Consider the following 15,588-nt stretch of genomic DNA (forward strand, 5'->3'; position numbering starts at 1 on the left):
AGTCATCCGACTCCATGTAAAACAGTTGTTAATATTGATAGTCTTAAATTATTACCATCTGGATATATGTGAAAATCAAACAAGGAAGAGAGAGAGAGAGTCAGAGACAAAGAGAGAGAAGGAAAAACAATTATATATATATATATATATATATATATATATATATATATATATATATATATATATATATATATATATATATATATATATATATATATATATATATATGTGTGTGTGTGTGTGTGTGTGTGTGTGTGTGTGTGTGTGTGTGTGCGTGCAAATACGCATGTATAAACATATATTGTTTTCCCTGTACATGAGTTTTCGTTAAGAAATATGTATATATTTTGTTTTTCCTTCTGTCTCTGACTCTCTCTCTCTTTCTGACACTCTCTCTCTTTCTTAAATTCTTAAATTAAATTAACAATTTAATTTAAGACTATCAATATTAACAATTGTTTTACATGGAGACGGATGACTCGCTGTGGCGACCTCTAAAGGGAAAACGCCGAAAGGAAAAGAAGACGAACATTAACAACTGTTTTTGTTTTAGATATGTGTTCTATAGTTTTTTCTAACTTTATTGTACATTCTTGTGTTAAATGGATTTCGAGTTTTGCACAACCTTTTTTTTATTACACATATATTTCCAAAAGAGTACTCGTTTCTCAAAATATTTGCAATTGTGTTAAGATTTGTCTGAGAGAAAAATAAACAACCCCGAACTATTTCATTTCGTCATATCCAAACACATTCTCAATAAAGCATAAAAAACTCAATGTTTGTTACCCTAAATTTTTTTTATAGATGATAATCACAAAAAGAACAGATTAAATAGAAGATAAAATAAAATCTTAACGATTGACCGGAAGTTGTTTTATCCTAGTTACTGACAACTTCCGCTAATTCCAGTTAGCTTTTGTTCTGAAAGAGGATCCGTTTCTGTCACAATTTTCCCCCTATACGCGTTGAAATGGTAAGATAGAACACCCGGATTTAGTATTTATATGAATATCAGCAGGTTTTATCACCACCTGTGGGGATCTATTGATTTATATTTGCAGGTTTAACAGGATGCTAACTATGGCTAGCAAAGAAAAGCTAGCCGGGCGTTGCCTGTGTTCAGAAAATGTTTATTTTTTATTATTTAAATGTTTTTACTGCTTAGTGACTTTGGTTTATTATTGAGAATGTTTTATTCTTAGTATTATTGTTTGTATTTATTTTATATATATAATAGCAATGTTATCAGAAAGGGTTATTTGTAGCTGTATTGTTGTTTTCATTGTTTTAGTTTTGTTTATTACCCGTTCCTGGTTTCTTTTTCTCTTCTCCACACACACACACACACACACACACACACACACACACACACACACACACACACACACGTGCTTAATTACTAATTTTAATTAGAAACATACATTTTATATTTGTTGTTGTATAATTACAATAATGTAATAATACAACAATGTGTTTATTGATGTCCTTTAGAAGAAAGAAGGGGGTTTGACTTGCTGTGGTTTCTGGGTTAAATGAAGCCACCTGCTGTTTTTGATTTTCAGGCTGAAGTTGAAGAAACTCTGAAGAGGATCCAGAGTCAGAAGGGAGTTCAGGGAATCATCATTGTTAACTCTGAAGGTGAAACTCTTTAAAGGTAGAATGCAGAGCAAATGTAGAACATTACCGATTTAAGAGAGATAAATATTAAACTTTTTCAGGTTCCTAAATGGTTTAAATCAGTTTAAATGACAGTTTTGAAATGCTTTGTGAATATCTCTGACATATTGATTGAGGTGTTGTGTTTTCTGGTTAAAATGATCTTAGAATAAGATTTCAGTCAAACTTGGACTTATTAAAATGCTGCACTGGACGCACGACTGTAATCTAATTACATGTTTGATTTGCAAACGTTCCTTCCAGGAATTCCCGTCAAGTCTACCCTGGACAACCAGAGTACGGTGCAGTACTCGGCCTTGATCCACCAGCTGGTGATGAAGGCCAGGAGCACCCTGAGAGACATCGACCCACAGAACGACCTCACCTTCCTGCGGGTTCGCTCCAAGAAGAATGAGATTATGATCGCTCCAGGTGAGCGAGACCTTCCTCCAGATGTGCTTTGATTTCAGGAGAAAGTCATGGTTGAACATCTGTATCTGATGATTTGTATGGAGGACCAAAACTGACATATTTAAAAATAAAAGATGGATTATATAGATTTTGTTTTTGTTTTTCCTTACACATGCGTTTGACAAGAAATGTATATATTGTTACATACATTTCTTGATAAAAATTCACGTGTAAGCAAAAGGAAAAACAAAACTATACATAATACTCTTTATCATACATATATTTTCCTCCATAGATTCCCAGCCTCACCGTGGCGATCCGGTTCTGAGCGCTGATTCTGTCTTGTTTCTCCTCAGATAAAGACTATTTCCTGATCGTCATCCAGAACCCTTCAGCCTGAAGCTGTTTCTGATCCTCTTCTCTTCATCTCCTGTCTGAATTTAAATGGTCAAACTGTTTTCTGTTTGCTTGCTGAAAGAGAAGACGATAGTGTTGGTTCTACAAGGACAGGAACTGATGGAGGATAAAATTGAAACGATTGGGGATCCGTCTGATGTAAGATGGTCCAGATCTCTACTTCCTTTTTCGATCATTCCAGATCGCTCGTCTCTTAGCTTTCCTGATTCTCTGCTGTTGTCTTTGTGTTGATTTCACTGATGAAGACGTGCACAAAGTAGGAAACATAGGTTTGGACCAGAACGTCTAGAACTCCAGAGGTTCAGTTTGATGCAAACTTTGGGTTATTTATTGTTCTGTCCCAGAAACATGTTGAAGTATTAAACATGTGAGCTGCACTACATTCGCTTCTCTGTTCATTGTTTTCAACAGAATAAAGAATAGAGAAATACAAATGATAATTTATTGGTTCAAATTATTTTAAATAATTTCTAAAACAGCCCACAGAATGATGTTACCATTACCATGTGTGACAGTTGGTACTATATACTTCACCTTGACTCCTCCCAAACATTTAGTCTCATCTGAAAATAAAACTTTTATCCAGAAAACATTTGACTTATCAATGATTTAAGAGCTTAAAGTTCAACAGGATGAAAATAATTAAGTGATCATCGATGAACCGATACTTTTGTGTATTATTTCAGACATTTTACAAATTTATTTTATTTAACTTGTGGTTTTCTGAAAGACTAAATTTTTTTAAACATTTCTTGCTTATGGTGAACTGAAAGTTTTATTATATTTAACTAATTAGTGTTTAACATTTATTAAACATTAATTAATGTTTTTAATTACATTTAATTGTATATTTAAATTTATTTATGTTTATCGATAGTCTCATTGAAGGGCTGCACAGTTGGTAGAACTGTTGCCTTGCAGCAACTGGGGTCTTTCTGCATGGAGTCTCCATGTTCTCCCTGTGCATGGTGGGTTCTCTCCAGGTACTCCGGCTTCCTCCCACAGTCCAAAAACATGACTGTCAGATTAATTGGCCTCTCCAAATTCTCCTGAGGTGTGTGTGTGTGTGTGTGTTGTTGTTGTTTGTCCTGTCTGTCTCTGTGTTGCCCTGTGACAGACTGGCTACCTGTCCAGGGTGTACCTCACCTCTCGCCTGGAAGGTTAGCTGGAGATAGGCACCAGCAACCCTCCCAACCCCACAAGGGACAAGGGTGTAAGAAAATGGATGGATGGATGGTTAGTCTCACTGAACAAACATTGAAGAAAATAATAAAACTAACAATCTTGACAGTACAGGCAGTTATTTGGGGGCGGGCTCTTGTTGACAATCATTATATGGAATTTATTGTGAAAATAAATTAAAATTCTTATCGTGATAACTTAACCATGATAATGATAGACAGTACCATTAATACCCACTCCTATTTTCGTATGTTTATCAATGAGTTTTGCGACAGTATCACAAACGGAAGATACGAATTCCTGGTTCGCTTCCAGGACTGTGAACGCACCAAAGTAGCCGTTGGGATCGAACCTTATAATTCTCCGTCAGTAACGGTTCCGTTAAATGTCGGAAGATTCATTTTTGTTCCCGATTTCTCCAGCTAAACGTTAAAATGGTAAGACAGAACACCGCACTGTGTTCTTTGTAGTAAAATTCAAGGTTTTATCGCCTCCCGTTTGAATGTAATGCTTTATTTTCGGGGGTTAGTGGGATGCTAACTGCGGCTAGCAGAGAGAAGCTAGCAGCTGGTTAACAGTTTAATGAGCAGCGGTGTTTGGGTTGCTTTGGTTTCTGAGTTAAACGAAGCCACCTGTTCCTCGTTTTTAAGGCCGAAGTTGATGAAATAGTGAAGAGGCTCCAGGCTCAAAAAGGAGTGGAGGGAGTCATCATCGCTAATTCTGAGGGTAAAACTCATGGTTTTAATTCATGATTATTTATCTCTGCTGAGTTCATGATCACTTCTGATTTGAAATTTCTAGTTCAATGCCTTATTAAAGGGTCTGCATTTAATGACTTAAAAAGGCAGATTTCTGACTTTCCACTCAAGTCAGAAATCTGAAATGCTTTATAACATCAGATGATTGGGGCCACTGAAAAAATAACTTTAAATTCTGAATACTCTGAAAAATGTCAGTATTCTGGTATTAAAGTCAAAATTCTGTAGAAAAAAAATCTAAGTTGATTGGATTTTGTTTAAAAATATATATGTAGTCCCCCACCCCACTTGAAAAACACTGACCTAATACCCAGAAATCTAAAACTTTTTGAATGTTCAAAGATACAGAAGATGATTCACTGAAAAAAAAGGTCACAATTCTGAGAGTGATGTCAAAATCATGTGAGGGAAAAAGCAGAAATAAGATTTTTGAAGAATTCCAACCTTTTTCAAAGTTAAAATTCTGGGGGGAAAAAATGGGAAAATCACTTAAGAAAAAAATCCAACTTTTTGAAAAAGTTGGAATTCTGGGAAATTCTGGGAAAAAGCCAGAATTCGTAGAAAAATGTAACATAAAAACAATTAATAATTATAAAAACAGTTAACAGTCAATAATCCAGAAATAAAAGCAGAAATCTGTTGGAATTCTGAAAAATGCTGAATTTTTCTTTTCTTTCTTTCTTTTTCTTTTTTAAAATAAAAGATTAAACTCTGAAAAATGTCAGAATTCTGAAAATAGTCAGGATTCCGAGATTATAATAAAAATCCTGAATATATATATATATATATATATATATATATATATATATATTTGTTTCGAGGAATTATACTTTAGGATGAAAAAGTCAAAATTTGGAATTCTGAGAAGAACATCCAGAATTCTCAGAAAAATGTCAAAATTCTTAAAAAAAAAACATTGACAAAAAAAAGTTTACATTTTTACATTTAAAATGTTATCAGTAGTGGTCTTTGTTGCCATGTTATTTCATGGTGTGTAATCTGATTACACACCATGGTCAAACTGTGGACACACTGTCCAGGAATCGCCATCAGGTCCACTCTGGAGGACCAGCACACAGTCCAGTACGTGGCGCTGATCCAACCTCTGCTGGTGAAGGCCAAGAAGATGCTGCAGGAAATGGATCCCTCGGACGACTTCACCTACCTGCGGGTCCGCACCGAGAAGAACGAGATCATCATCACTGCTGGTGAGGTCCAGACGGCATCAGAACCGGGTCTGGATCTGTGGAATTAACCTCCGTGTTCTGGCTTTTCTCTCCACAGATAAGGAATATTTCATGGTTGCGATCCAGAAGCCTGCACCCTGAACTTGCTTCTTCTTTCTCAATCTTTAAACTTTATTGAAAGTTTATATTTTATCATCTACATCAACAATATTAAAAATTTCTTTAAAGATGGTAGATCTTGTTTGTCCCAGGTTCTCGTTCTAGTTTGCTTTGTAGCAATTAATACATTTTGCTCTGAGGATCTGTTTTTTTAAGTGTAATTAAGTCCCGCCCCCAGACAAATTTAGAACGATTCCTGCAAAGTGGGTGGAGCCAAGATACACTGAGGGGTGTGGTCAAGATGAAAAAAGCACTGTTGCCCATTATCCACATTGCTCTATTTACCAACTTTTCAGACTCTAATCCATTAAATTGGACATTATACATTGATGCATCACTGGACATATTTCTAATTCTAATAAAATATGCACAAAATATATATTTTTTCAAATATCTGACTAAACTAACCTGGGTAATATGAGCACAACAACGTATGTTTTCCAGGTGTTTGCTGAATATTTATTTACTTTAAACATTGTAGTAGGTGGATGTGTCTGTAAAATCCCTGGTCCCAGAGCAGAACTCAACACATTTTAATAGTTTAAAACAATTAAAGAAATACTAAAATTATACATTATGACAATTAAGTACAAGTAGTTATATAAATAATTATAAAAGTATCAATAAATTGAATTAAAACTCATTTTATATATTTTGCAACTCCATTGAAATGTGTCCCTAGTTTTTGTCAACACCGTCAGACATAAGAATGTAAAAAAAAAAAATCAGGCATTATTGGGGGGCACCAGAACTTCTGAGGACCCCAAGACCACTTCCTTTCTCTTCCTTTGCTAAGAGGTCTAGTTAGCTCTGGTTAGCTTAAGTTATTCTTTAGTTTTTTTCTTCTCTTTATTCCTAAGTTGTTTGTCACAACCATGATGTGTCAACACCATAACTGACAATTTACAAAACTTTGATGAAATTTTGTGAAATAAAAGCTTAATTTTAGTATACTGTAAAGATTTCATGGACCTGATGAGCTACAATATGGGCTCCTTCAGAATCATATAAATTGAGGTAGTTTGGCTTTTTTTCAACTCCGTCAGATGTCAACTGCATCAGAGTTTCTGAGACTCTTTCAGTGAAATTGTTGACAAATCTCATTTAAATGTGCAGTTAATTCATTTGAATATATTTTACATAAATTGCATTACTTCATATGTATCAAGTATTTCTTTTTACTCACTAGTTTGTCACCACCTTCAGTTCTGTGTCAACTCCGTCATGCACTGTCAACTCCGTCAGATGGACTTTTTGTTGTTTTTTGTTTTAAATAATATTTCTTTTGTTTCTTGAGAAGCATTTGTCTGTAAAACTGAGTAAAAACATCACTAATAGGGTCATTAAAAAATTATTTTATATTTATTTTTGTCAGATGGTGATGACAAAGTTCTGGGTCAGGTCGATTAAAAATTTAATTAAAAAAATTGTTGCAACTGGGAGCCTGCACCTTAACATCTTTACATTTCCAAAACATTATTTGTCATATTTGCATACATAAGGTTGAGAATTAATTTTTTTTTAAATTTGGAAAATTAAAACCTATTTTGTCCCTATTCTCAAGAATCACTGGAGTAATAGCTATAATGTACTTGTATGGTTTATAAGTTAGACACGAGGCTAAAGCTAATTCTAAGCTTGTGGCTATGTTGTTGTCATAGCAACTGCCAATTACAAAGTTCACATAAGTGCGACTTCACATGAGAACTATGTATTGGGTTGGGGAATAAGTGAAAATCTGTTATAGCACAAAGCATAGCCATCCTTTTTGGAGGATGAGAGGCTTGGCCAGCAGCTGGACCTCTCTTCATCCTCCAGGAATAAAAGCTGCGCGTCCCCTTTAAGAGCCACTGATGACCTCACAGCTTTCCAGGCTTTGTTTGTCCGGAGCAGCCGCTGATCCGCAGACGGACCTCGGAGAGCAGCGGACGCCGAGCTACAGCCCCTTCTTTCGGACCCATCTGCAGCAGCCATGCCGTCCGACAGACCCTTCAAGCAGCGGAGGACCTTTGGTAAGACCACGGCCCGGAGCCCGGCCGGCGGGCCCGAGCCCGGCGGTGGGTGCCTGTAGGCCGGGGGGGATGCGTTGCTGTGGCCGTTGGAGGCTCCAGGCTAAGTGGGGACGCATCGTAAAGCCCCCCCGGAGGTCCAAATGAACCACCAGAAGCGTTTTAAGCGTAAAGCAGGGGGATATATGTGGGTTCTGGTGCTTTAAGGTTTGGTTTGAAGGCTAACGGCCATCTGGGTCAGTGTGACATCAGGCCCGGACCCAGCGGTACCATCAGAACCAGCAAGGCTAAAACAACTGCACTACTGGTTCCGCTCTGTGTTTACTGGGGAGGGGAAAACAACATGTGCTGACACTTGATCCCGTCACGCGTGTTCTGTGGTTCACTTGTAATCTGATTCTGGTGGAGGGGCCCAGTTCGGACTGGGAGGAGCCCAGACTTTCATAATTGCATAATGGGCCTGATCCAGAGGAAAACAGCAGAACCGGAGGAATTGCAGGGTTTTAAAGGTCAGCTGGACTCTGGTTTTAGCTGCAGGATCATGTTGGACTTGAACGGGACTCAGAACCCAGCGGAATCCAGCAGAACCGCCTCAGTTTCTGTGTTTAGGATGCTAATCTGTCTTTTTTTATCAGCTGAGAGGAACATGAAGGCCGGACAGCTGATCCAGGTTCCGGTCCAGAGTCCAGGCGGTTTGTTTACCTGCTGGGAAACAATTAAATGATCCTATCTGGGTTTAAAACTGGACCTGGCAGCGTCCACAGACCGGTTCGGGTCAAAACGGCTAGGTTTAATGTATTTGTTCGCTTTATTTACGGTTTAACTGTAGTTTAATCCCAATTCTATTCAGATTTTTTTGGTCTTTGCTTAATTCAAGTTTTATTAGTTTTATTTAAACAATTTTAAAAAAATTATTTCTAAGTTTAATTCCTTGTTTATTTTTCATCCTGGTTTTAATAATTTAGAAAATAAACCCACTTTATCCTGATTTTATCCCATCAAGCAGTGGGAAAGATTCCTCTGCCTACATCTCCCAGAATGCTTTGCTGTTCTGGGAGCTCGAGTTCAATGAAATTATTTTATATTCTATCAGATGTATTATCTGTTGATATTAATCAGATGGTTCTGATCCGACCCCCCTGAATCTGCTGCAGTGGAACCAGAACAAAGAGCCCATTCAGATTCCAGAGTTTTCCTGACCTTTGACCCAAGCCTGATGTGTTTATGGGGCATTGGGTATTACGTGTTTTCTGACTGGGTCAAAGAGTTCTGAGGAGGACGCAGCATGGACGGGTCTGCAGCTGGTTCTGGTTCATCTGACTGAAACGTTTCTAACTGTTTTACTGGGATCAGAACCTCGGTTTGACCCCTCCTGCTTTCCATCCACAGCTGATCGGTGCAAAGAGGTGCAGCAGATCCGGGAGCAGCATCCCAACAAGATTCCCGTAAGTCCCCGTCTCGCCTCTCTGATTGATCCTGAATCGGGCCGTCTGATCGGAATTAGAACAGAACTTTGAAATGTCCGTTTGCATCTGTCTGATTCAGCAACAGGGAGTCAAGCTGCTGAATTAGACGCCTCTTTAGCTGAACATTTAAGCTAGGCTGAAAATACAGGACATAAGTAGAGCTGAAACTAAATTAGTAATCAATAAATTAAGTGGCATAAAAAAACTGACTATAAAAAGTCAATTTACTGAAAGAACAAAACAGTCAGAGCAGTAATGAAGCTAAAACTCCACAAAAATGAAAACATTCAGCATTTAAACGGGCATTGTCATGTAAAATCAACTTTTTTAGCTTTACATCATGTTATGTTGTTTTCTCATCAAAAACAAACCTGGAGTGTTGCTTTGAATCTTTCATGTATGTTTGAGAACTCCTTTAATCGCCATGGCAACCATTCAGCTGTGCAAAGCGCTAGGTTGGACCTAGCCCCGCCTTAGAAGCGCAGCTCCTTCAGACTAGCCACCTCACCAACCCAACCTGACTTTCTTTTTTTTTTTTTTCTTTTTTTTAACCATTTTAGCTGTTGGAACTGATGAGCTCATTGTAGGAGCTGCTGCTCAGAGCAACGCTGGTAAAAACTTTAACCTGTCTGTCACTAGAGGACCCAAATTTGGGTCCTCTAGTGACAGGGGTGTCAAACTCCAGTCCTCAAGGGCCTCTGTCCTGCAACTTTTAGATGTGCCTCTGCTGCACCACACCTGAAAAGAATAATTAGGTCATTAGCAAGGCTCAGGAGAACCGATCTACACAGGGAGGAGGTAATTAAGCCATTTCATTCCACTGTTTTTTACCTGTGGCACATCTAAACACTGCAGGACAGCGGCCCTTGAGGACTGGAGTTTGACACCCCTGTCATTGTGAATGACAACCTGAGACGAACAGGTTAAAGGGTTAACAGAGAAGCCATGTTGGGATGACTTCCTGAAAGAGCAGGAGCTTCTTAACCCTTAAGAGTCAGTGTTCTAAATGGCCGTTTTTGACTAATTTTGATTTTATCTTTATATTTCTTAATAAAAACCATTAATATTGCCTTATGTGGTATCATTTTTTTCAGGACAACCTGAACTTTTCCAATTTACACATTTTTTGTCATTTGGACTTACTGACATTGCATTTGGACCTAAAATCACACAAAAAAGGAAAATTCGAGTAGAAAAAGTTTAATTTTTTCACTGTGAAACCCACAAATATGTATAACAAATATTTTTTATGGTTTAGAATTATAAAGTATACTCAATATTTCAAAATTAATATGTACAAATATAGCAAACAACTCATGTATAATTAGATTATTATCAATAAATTGTAGGTAATCCATTCGCTTCTGTGCTACTATTTACAAAATATCAAAACAAGATTCCGAAAAATGTATAACTTTCCTAAATAAATTTAAATCCTGGCAATTACTTATCATGGCAATTTTAGTACACTATAAATTTCTATATTATATATATATATATATATATATATATAAAAAAAAAAAAAATTCCCTTCTCACCCTCCGCGGGTGGTCTCTTTCATCCTCTGAGCTCGGGTCCTCTACCAGAGGCCTGGGAGCTTGAGGGTTCTGCGCAGTATCTTGGCTGCAGTATCTTGGCTATATATATATATATATATATATATATATATATATATATATATATATATATATATATATATATATATATAATGTCTACTATAAATTGGAACGGGCACAGACAAAATACTGTTTTGCTTCCAATAGTCCTGAATCCTGAATACTGGGCAGTGAAACTAAAGACATATATATCAGCAGACCAAAAAAATTGTACAGATCTTCCATTTCAATGTCACTCCATTTGTACTTTTTCCCTAATTTTTTTTTTTTTTTTTTTGCTGCATTTTTGTTTGTGTTGAGGCAAATTGTTTTCACTGTGTCAGTGGCAAAATACAATAAAAAAAGATCTTTTGGACTATAGGAAGACAGGTTGTTTATTTGGACACCGGGTGTTCGCCGTGGCTGAAACCTGCTTACTCCCGGCACACTGTCAGGATCCTCCTCCGTCTTCCAGGGATCACTGTCGGGAGGGGCTCAGCGCCACCTCTCGGTGATCGAGACCGCGCAGTTGTACAGCCCCGCCTACTTCTCACTTTCGACCTTCGCTTAGCTACGTTTGTCCCTACCTCATCTTCTTCCTGATACCCATGTCCTCTCTCTCTTTCTGATATGAATGACTGAATCGCTACATCATCTTCAGAATCATTGCTGTCTGATTCAGACTCAGACTGCGAGTCTCCCTCATCTTCGAGCTCAAAAAAGAGCTTTGCTGCCTGCTCCACATTCATTCTTCTCATCATTCTTTACAGAAAAAATAAAAAACAATGTCCGATATACAAATTACGAGGTAGATTTTACCGATCGGTCTGATATCACAACTATCTGTCTACGTGCCTCTTTTTCTCTTCTCCGTTCCCGCGTTACTGCTTTTTTTTCTTTTTTCTCATTTTTACTTTTTTCGCGGGGTTACTTACGTCACTGTTTATCTGTAACGAAATGTCAACTCTTATCAGTTGAATACGTGAGCTCGAGTGAGAGGATCCTGTTACATTTTATTCTTTGTGTTGCGAGAGCGCTCCGTTTCACTGTCGAACGGAGCGGGTTTTACAATTTCGCTAATTGAAAAAAAATATGGTTTACATATTTAAGCATAACTCCGGTTTTACTTGGTCTATTAACCCGATTTAAAAACTGGTGTGTAGTTTAACATGTGCACTTCAAGCACCAGTAGAAAGTGAGACTGGGGGAGGCGGAGTCTTGCTGCTACGTCGCGCCAAAGCAGACATGTAAAAAAGACTCGCCGGCGAGTCCAATGACTCTAGAGAGTTTTAAAGAGACAAAGTCCCAATTTCATGGCATTAAATTACAAAATCAAATTTCTTTTAAATCATATTTTTTATATTATACATGGTATTTTTATAACAACTGAGGGTAACATAGATACTTGATTATGTGATAAAATGGCATTATCTGTAAATCTGTTCTATCCAGAACTCCTCTAGTTGCAGGTTTAGCTTCATCTGGTTCACTTTCTGTGAATAAATGTCCTATTAAGCACTTTTTTCCATCCAATTATTAATTGTTTAATTAGTCCTACACTGTATTGATTGTCAGTCCAGCAGAAATGCCAGAGCCTTTCACATGTTAATGGATGTTCTAGCTGATGTTTTAGATTATTTATTATTTTAAAAGAAATTTATTTGTATATTTCTTAAACAGTGATTCAATTCTAATGTCTTGAGGTGAAAAAAATGCAATTTAATCACACATTAATTCCGATTTATTCTAGTTATAAGTCTAATTAATTACTACAATTAAAATGTTCCTATCTTCTGGAACCCAGAAGAGTATTGAGTTGTTGACTGCACAGCCGTGCCTCTGACTGAGCACGCATGTGGTGACAGTGGAGAGGAATAAAAAGTAAATCTGTCGATCCAGTCTCTTCTTTTGGTTCAGGAGTAATTTGGAAAAAAAGTGTCATCCTCATTTTTTTTTTCTGTTAATTACGCAGGATAAATTTGATTAAGTCTATCAATTTAAAGGTGAAAAAATGTTGGTAAAAACTTTTTTTTTTTGCCTTAATTTATGACGAACCTTCATTTTCCTTATTTACAGATTTAATAATCCAAAAACAGCTTCTATAATTCAGACTAGAAGCTTTTATTATCATCTCTACTGATGGGCAGGAAGTGTTATGTAAAGTTGCTGTGAATATTTGCCTGGATGGATTGAACTGTCAGGATCTTTCCTGCTCCTGTTCGCCCCCTGCAGGTGATCATCGAGCGGTACAAGGGGGAGAAACAGCTTCCTGTCCTGGACAAGACTAAGTTCCTGGTTCCTGATCACGTCAACATGAGTGAGCTGGTGAAGATCATCAGGTAAACATCGTCTGCCGCTCCAGAACGCTGAGATTAAAACTCAGCTGGTTTTCACTGTCCTGAGGCACAGAAACCATTTTAGTCAAACATGGATTAATTTATTTGAATGAATTTAAAGATTGATGATGAAAACACTGAAGCAAAGCAGAAACTAGAGAAAATGCCAATAACAAAGTCTGACACTCAACTTAAACTCAATAAGGATGTAGCTTTGTTAGGCCAGCGAGGACGTCAGGAGACCCAACAAATCAGCACTCTACGGACGGATTTAAAAGCCCTCTATGGATGGTGCAGATTATCACACTTGATAGTCTGGTTGACTCAGTTGAGTGGGGACAAAATTGCAACATTTGCTACATTTTTGCTTTCACACAGTACTGTCAAACATTTCAAACTAAAATGCTGTTCTGCTCCTGGCCTGTGGGGGCGCTGCATCAACAACCACTGAAGGAAACAACACAAAAACCTCTGAAGACATTGAGTGCAACTTCCTTCTTCAAATGGAAACTAAAATGGAAGTGTCAGAATTTAGCAGTTGGAGTTCACTTCAACCGAACCCAGATCGAGGTTTGGAGGACCAGAGTTAGCTTAGCATTCACACCTCACCAACCCAACCTGACTTTTTATGTTTTTGTTTTTGTTTTTTTTAACCATGTTAGAGCTGTTTGAAAGTTCAAACTGTGATCTGTTTAACGCCAAACAATCCAAATTTGTTCCACCTCTATATGTGACAGAGGCCTAATTTCATGGTGTTAAATCAAGAATATTTATTAATATATTTGTTGTATTCAGCATTTTTAGGTAACATAGTTACTTTATTGTTCTATAAGATACCTGGAAAGCACAGCTTACTGCCCCTCTAAAACTTGTATGGTTGGAAACATAGCTACTGAGTCACAGGTGAAGATAATTATTAAAAAAATACTTTCCTTACTTTTCCCTGCTCAGTATTTTCAGCATCTTCTTCCTCTAAATCGCTTTATTATTAAATGATGAAAGTTTTTATTCAGTTTGGTTGTTTACTGTGAAGCTGCAGGAAGTTAGCGTCGTAATAAAGTGATGAAGCTCAACCTCCTCCTCTCCCCCCCCCGCCAGGCGTCGGCTGCAGCTGAACCCCACCCAGGCCTTCTTCCTGCTGGTCAACCAGCACAGCATGGTGTCTGTGTCCACCCCCATCTCTGAGATCTACGAGCAGGAGCGGGACGAGGATGGCTTCCTCTACATGGTGTACGCCTCGCAGGAGACCTTCGGCTGCTAGGGAGGAAGAAGAGGAGGAACGGGAACAGGAGAATGGGATGTCTTCTCCACCTTCAGACTCTTTAGTTTATTCAGTTCATTCAACACAAGCTGCAGATGCCAGCAGAGGGCGCTCTGCTGTTTCTCCACACACAGGCGGAGAGCTCTTATTTTGAAAGAACACAAACTGACCAATCACGTTAGAGAATGTAAAGACGTCAAACACTAAACATGCATTTCCGGCTCATTTCAACCCCTTTTAACTGAACTCTTAGTTTTATTTACAGCCAACATGGAGCTTAACCTTTGACGCCGATGTGCAATATTTCTGTCCTCACTCAGCCGTAAGCACAACATCCCAGCTTTTAGTGCCGTAGATTCCCAGGAGCAGCGAAAGCCTCGCGCTGCGTTCAGGGTCGGTCGTAGTTCTTAGTGTTCAGAGCAGAGTGATGCTGCAGCTTCAGGGAGGAGGAGGAGCCACTGTTAGAGGTCAGGAGGGCGGCGCCTCCTGCTGGTCAGTAGAAACACTACAACGTTCAACAGAGAAACCTGTTTAATGTAGGAACTGAATGAGCTTTTTGTTTTGCACATGAATCAAACAGTAAAATGAGGCTCGTTTCTTTTAGGTTATTTGTAATAATCATCTTTTTTTTGTACTTGCTCCCAGTCTGCCTTCTTTAGCAGGAATTTATAGAAAACTTTTGGTTCTGCACTACAAACCCTGCATGTTTTCACTTTTTTATAGAAATGTTAACTGATTTTATGCCATAGTTTTCTTTGAACTATTAGACTTTTTTAGATGTTTTATTCTCCAAACCAAAATACATTAACCTATGTGTGTAAAGCAAAGTGTGCGTCATATAATCAAGCTGTATCACCGTGTTTTTCTTTAGGCTTCCACCAGGTGTCGCTGTTTTCCGCTGGTGTACATAGATGCATTGCTGCGAGTTGACTCAGAGCATTTGCCAGTAAATAAATAAAAACATAGAAAGCTTTGAAATGTTTGGAAGTTTAATTTTTACACAAAACTGCAGATCCTGCTTTTTAGTCAGCAGATGGCGCCAAAAGCCACCAAATTTGACCGCCTTGGATAATAACTTAAAAGCTAGAGCAGAGAAATACTGCCACCTACAGGTGGGAGTTAGTATGAATATTGACAAGTTTTTGCTG

The 15,588-nt window shown here is 37.9% G+C and overlaps 3 protein-coding genes across 3 annotated transcripts; all 3 read left to right on the forward strand.

The window, feature by feature from the left end:
* The first annotated feature begins 866 nt into the window (after positions 1 to 866).
* Positions 867 to 2,921, forward strand: LOC106909204 (dynein light chain roadblock-type 1). The gene is made up of 4 exons (XM_014975510.2): positions 867 to 976; positions 1,566 to 1,641; positions 1,924 to 2,091; positions 2,427 to 2,921. The coding sequence occupies exons 1-4, from the start codon at positions 974 to 976 to the stop codon at positions 2,468 to 2,470; spliced, it is 291 nt and encodes a 96-aa protein (XP_014830996.1). The 5' UTR covers positions 867 to 973; the 3' UTR covers positions 2,471 to 2,921.
* Positions 2,922 to 3,982: 1,061 nt separating this feature from the next.
* On the forward strand, positions 3,983 to 5,848 carry LOC106909198 (dynein light chain roadblock-type 1-like). Its single transcript, XM_014975504.2, has 4 exons — positions 3,983 to 4,106; positions 4,320 to 4,395; positions 5,468 to 5,635; positions 5,712 to 5,848. Exons 1-4 carry the CDS (start codon positions 4,104 to 4,106, stop codon positions 5,753 to 5,755), a joined length of 291 nt encoding a protein of 96 aa, XP_014830990.1. The 5' UTR covers positions 3,983 to 4,103; the 3' UTR covers positions 5,756 to 5,848.
* Positions 5,849 to 7,619: 1,771 nt separating this feature from the next.
* map1lc3a (microtubule-associated protein 1 light chain 3 alpha) lies at positions 7,620 to 15,418 on the forward strand. The gene is made up of 4 exons (XM_014975507.2): positions 7,620 to 7,785; positions 9,172 to 9,227; positions 13,076 to 13,182; positions 14,278 to 15,418. Exons 1-4 carry the CDS (start codon positions 7,746 to 7,748, stop codon positions 14,438 to 14,440), a joined length of 366 nt encoding a protein of 121 aa, XP_014830993.1. The 5' UTR covers positions 7,620 to 7,745; the 3' UTR covers positions 14,441 to 15,418.
* Positions 15,419 to 15,588: the final 170 nt, after the last annotated feature.

This window comes from Poecilia mexicana, unplaced genomic scaffold (assembly GCF_051168715.1).
Source record: "Poecilia mexicana isolate PSO_F unplaced genomic scaffold, ASM5116871v1 scaffold_5, whole genome shotgun sequence".
NCBI classification, from domain to species: Eukaryota; Metazoa; Chordata; class Actinopteri; order Cyprinodontiformes; family Poeciliidae; genus Poecilia; species Poecilia mexicana.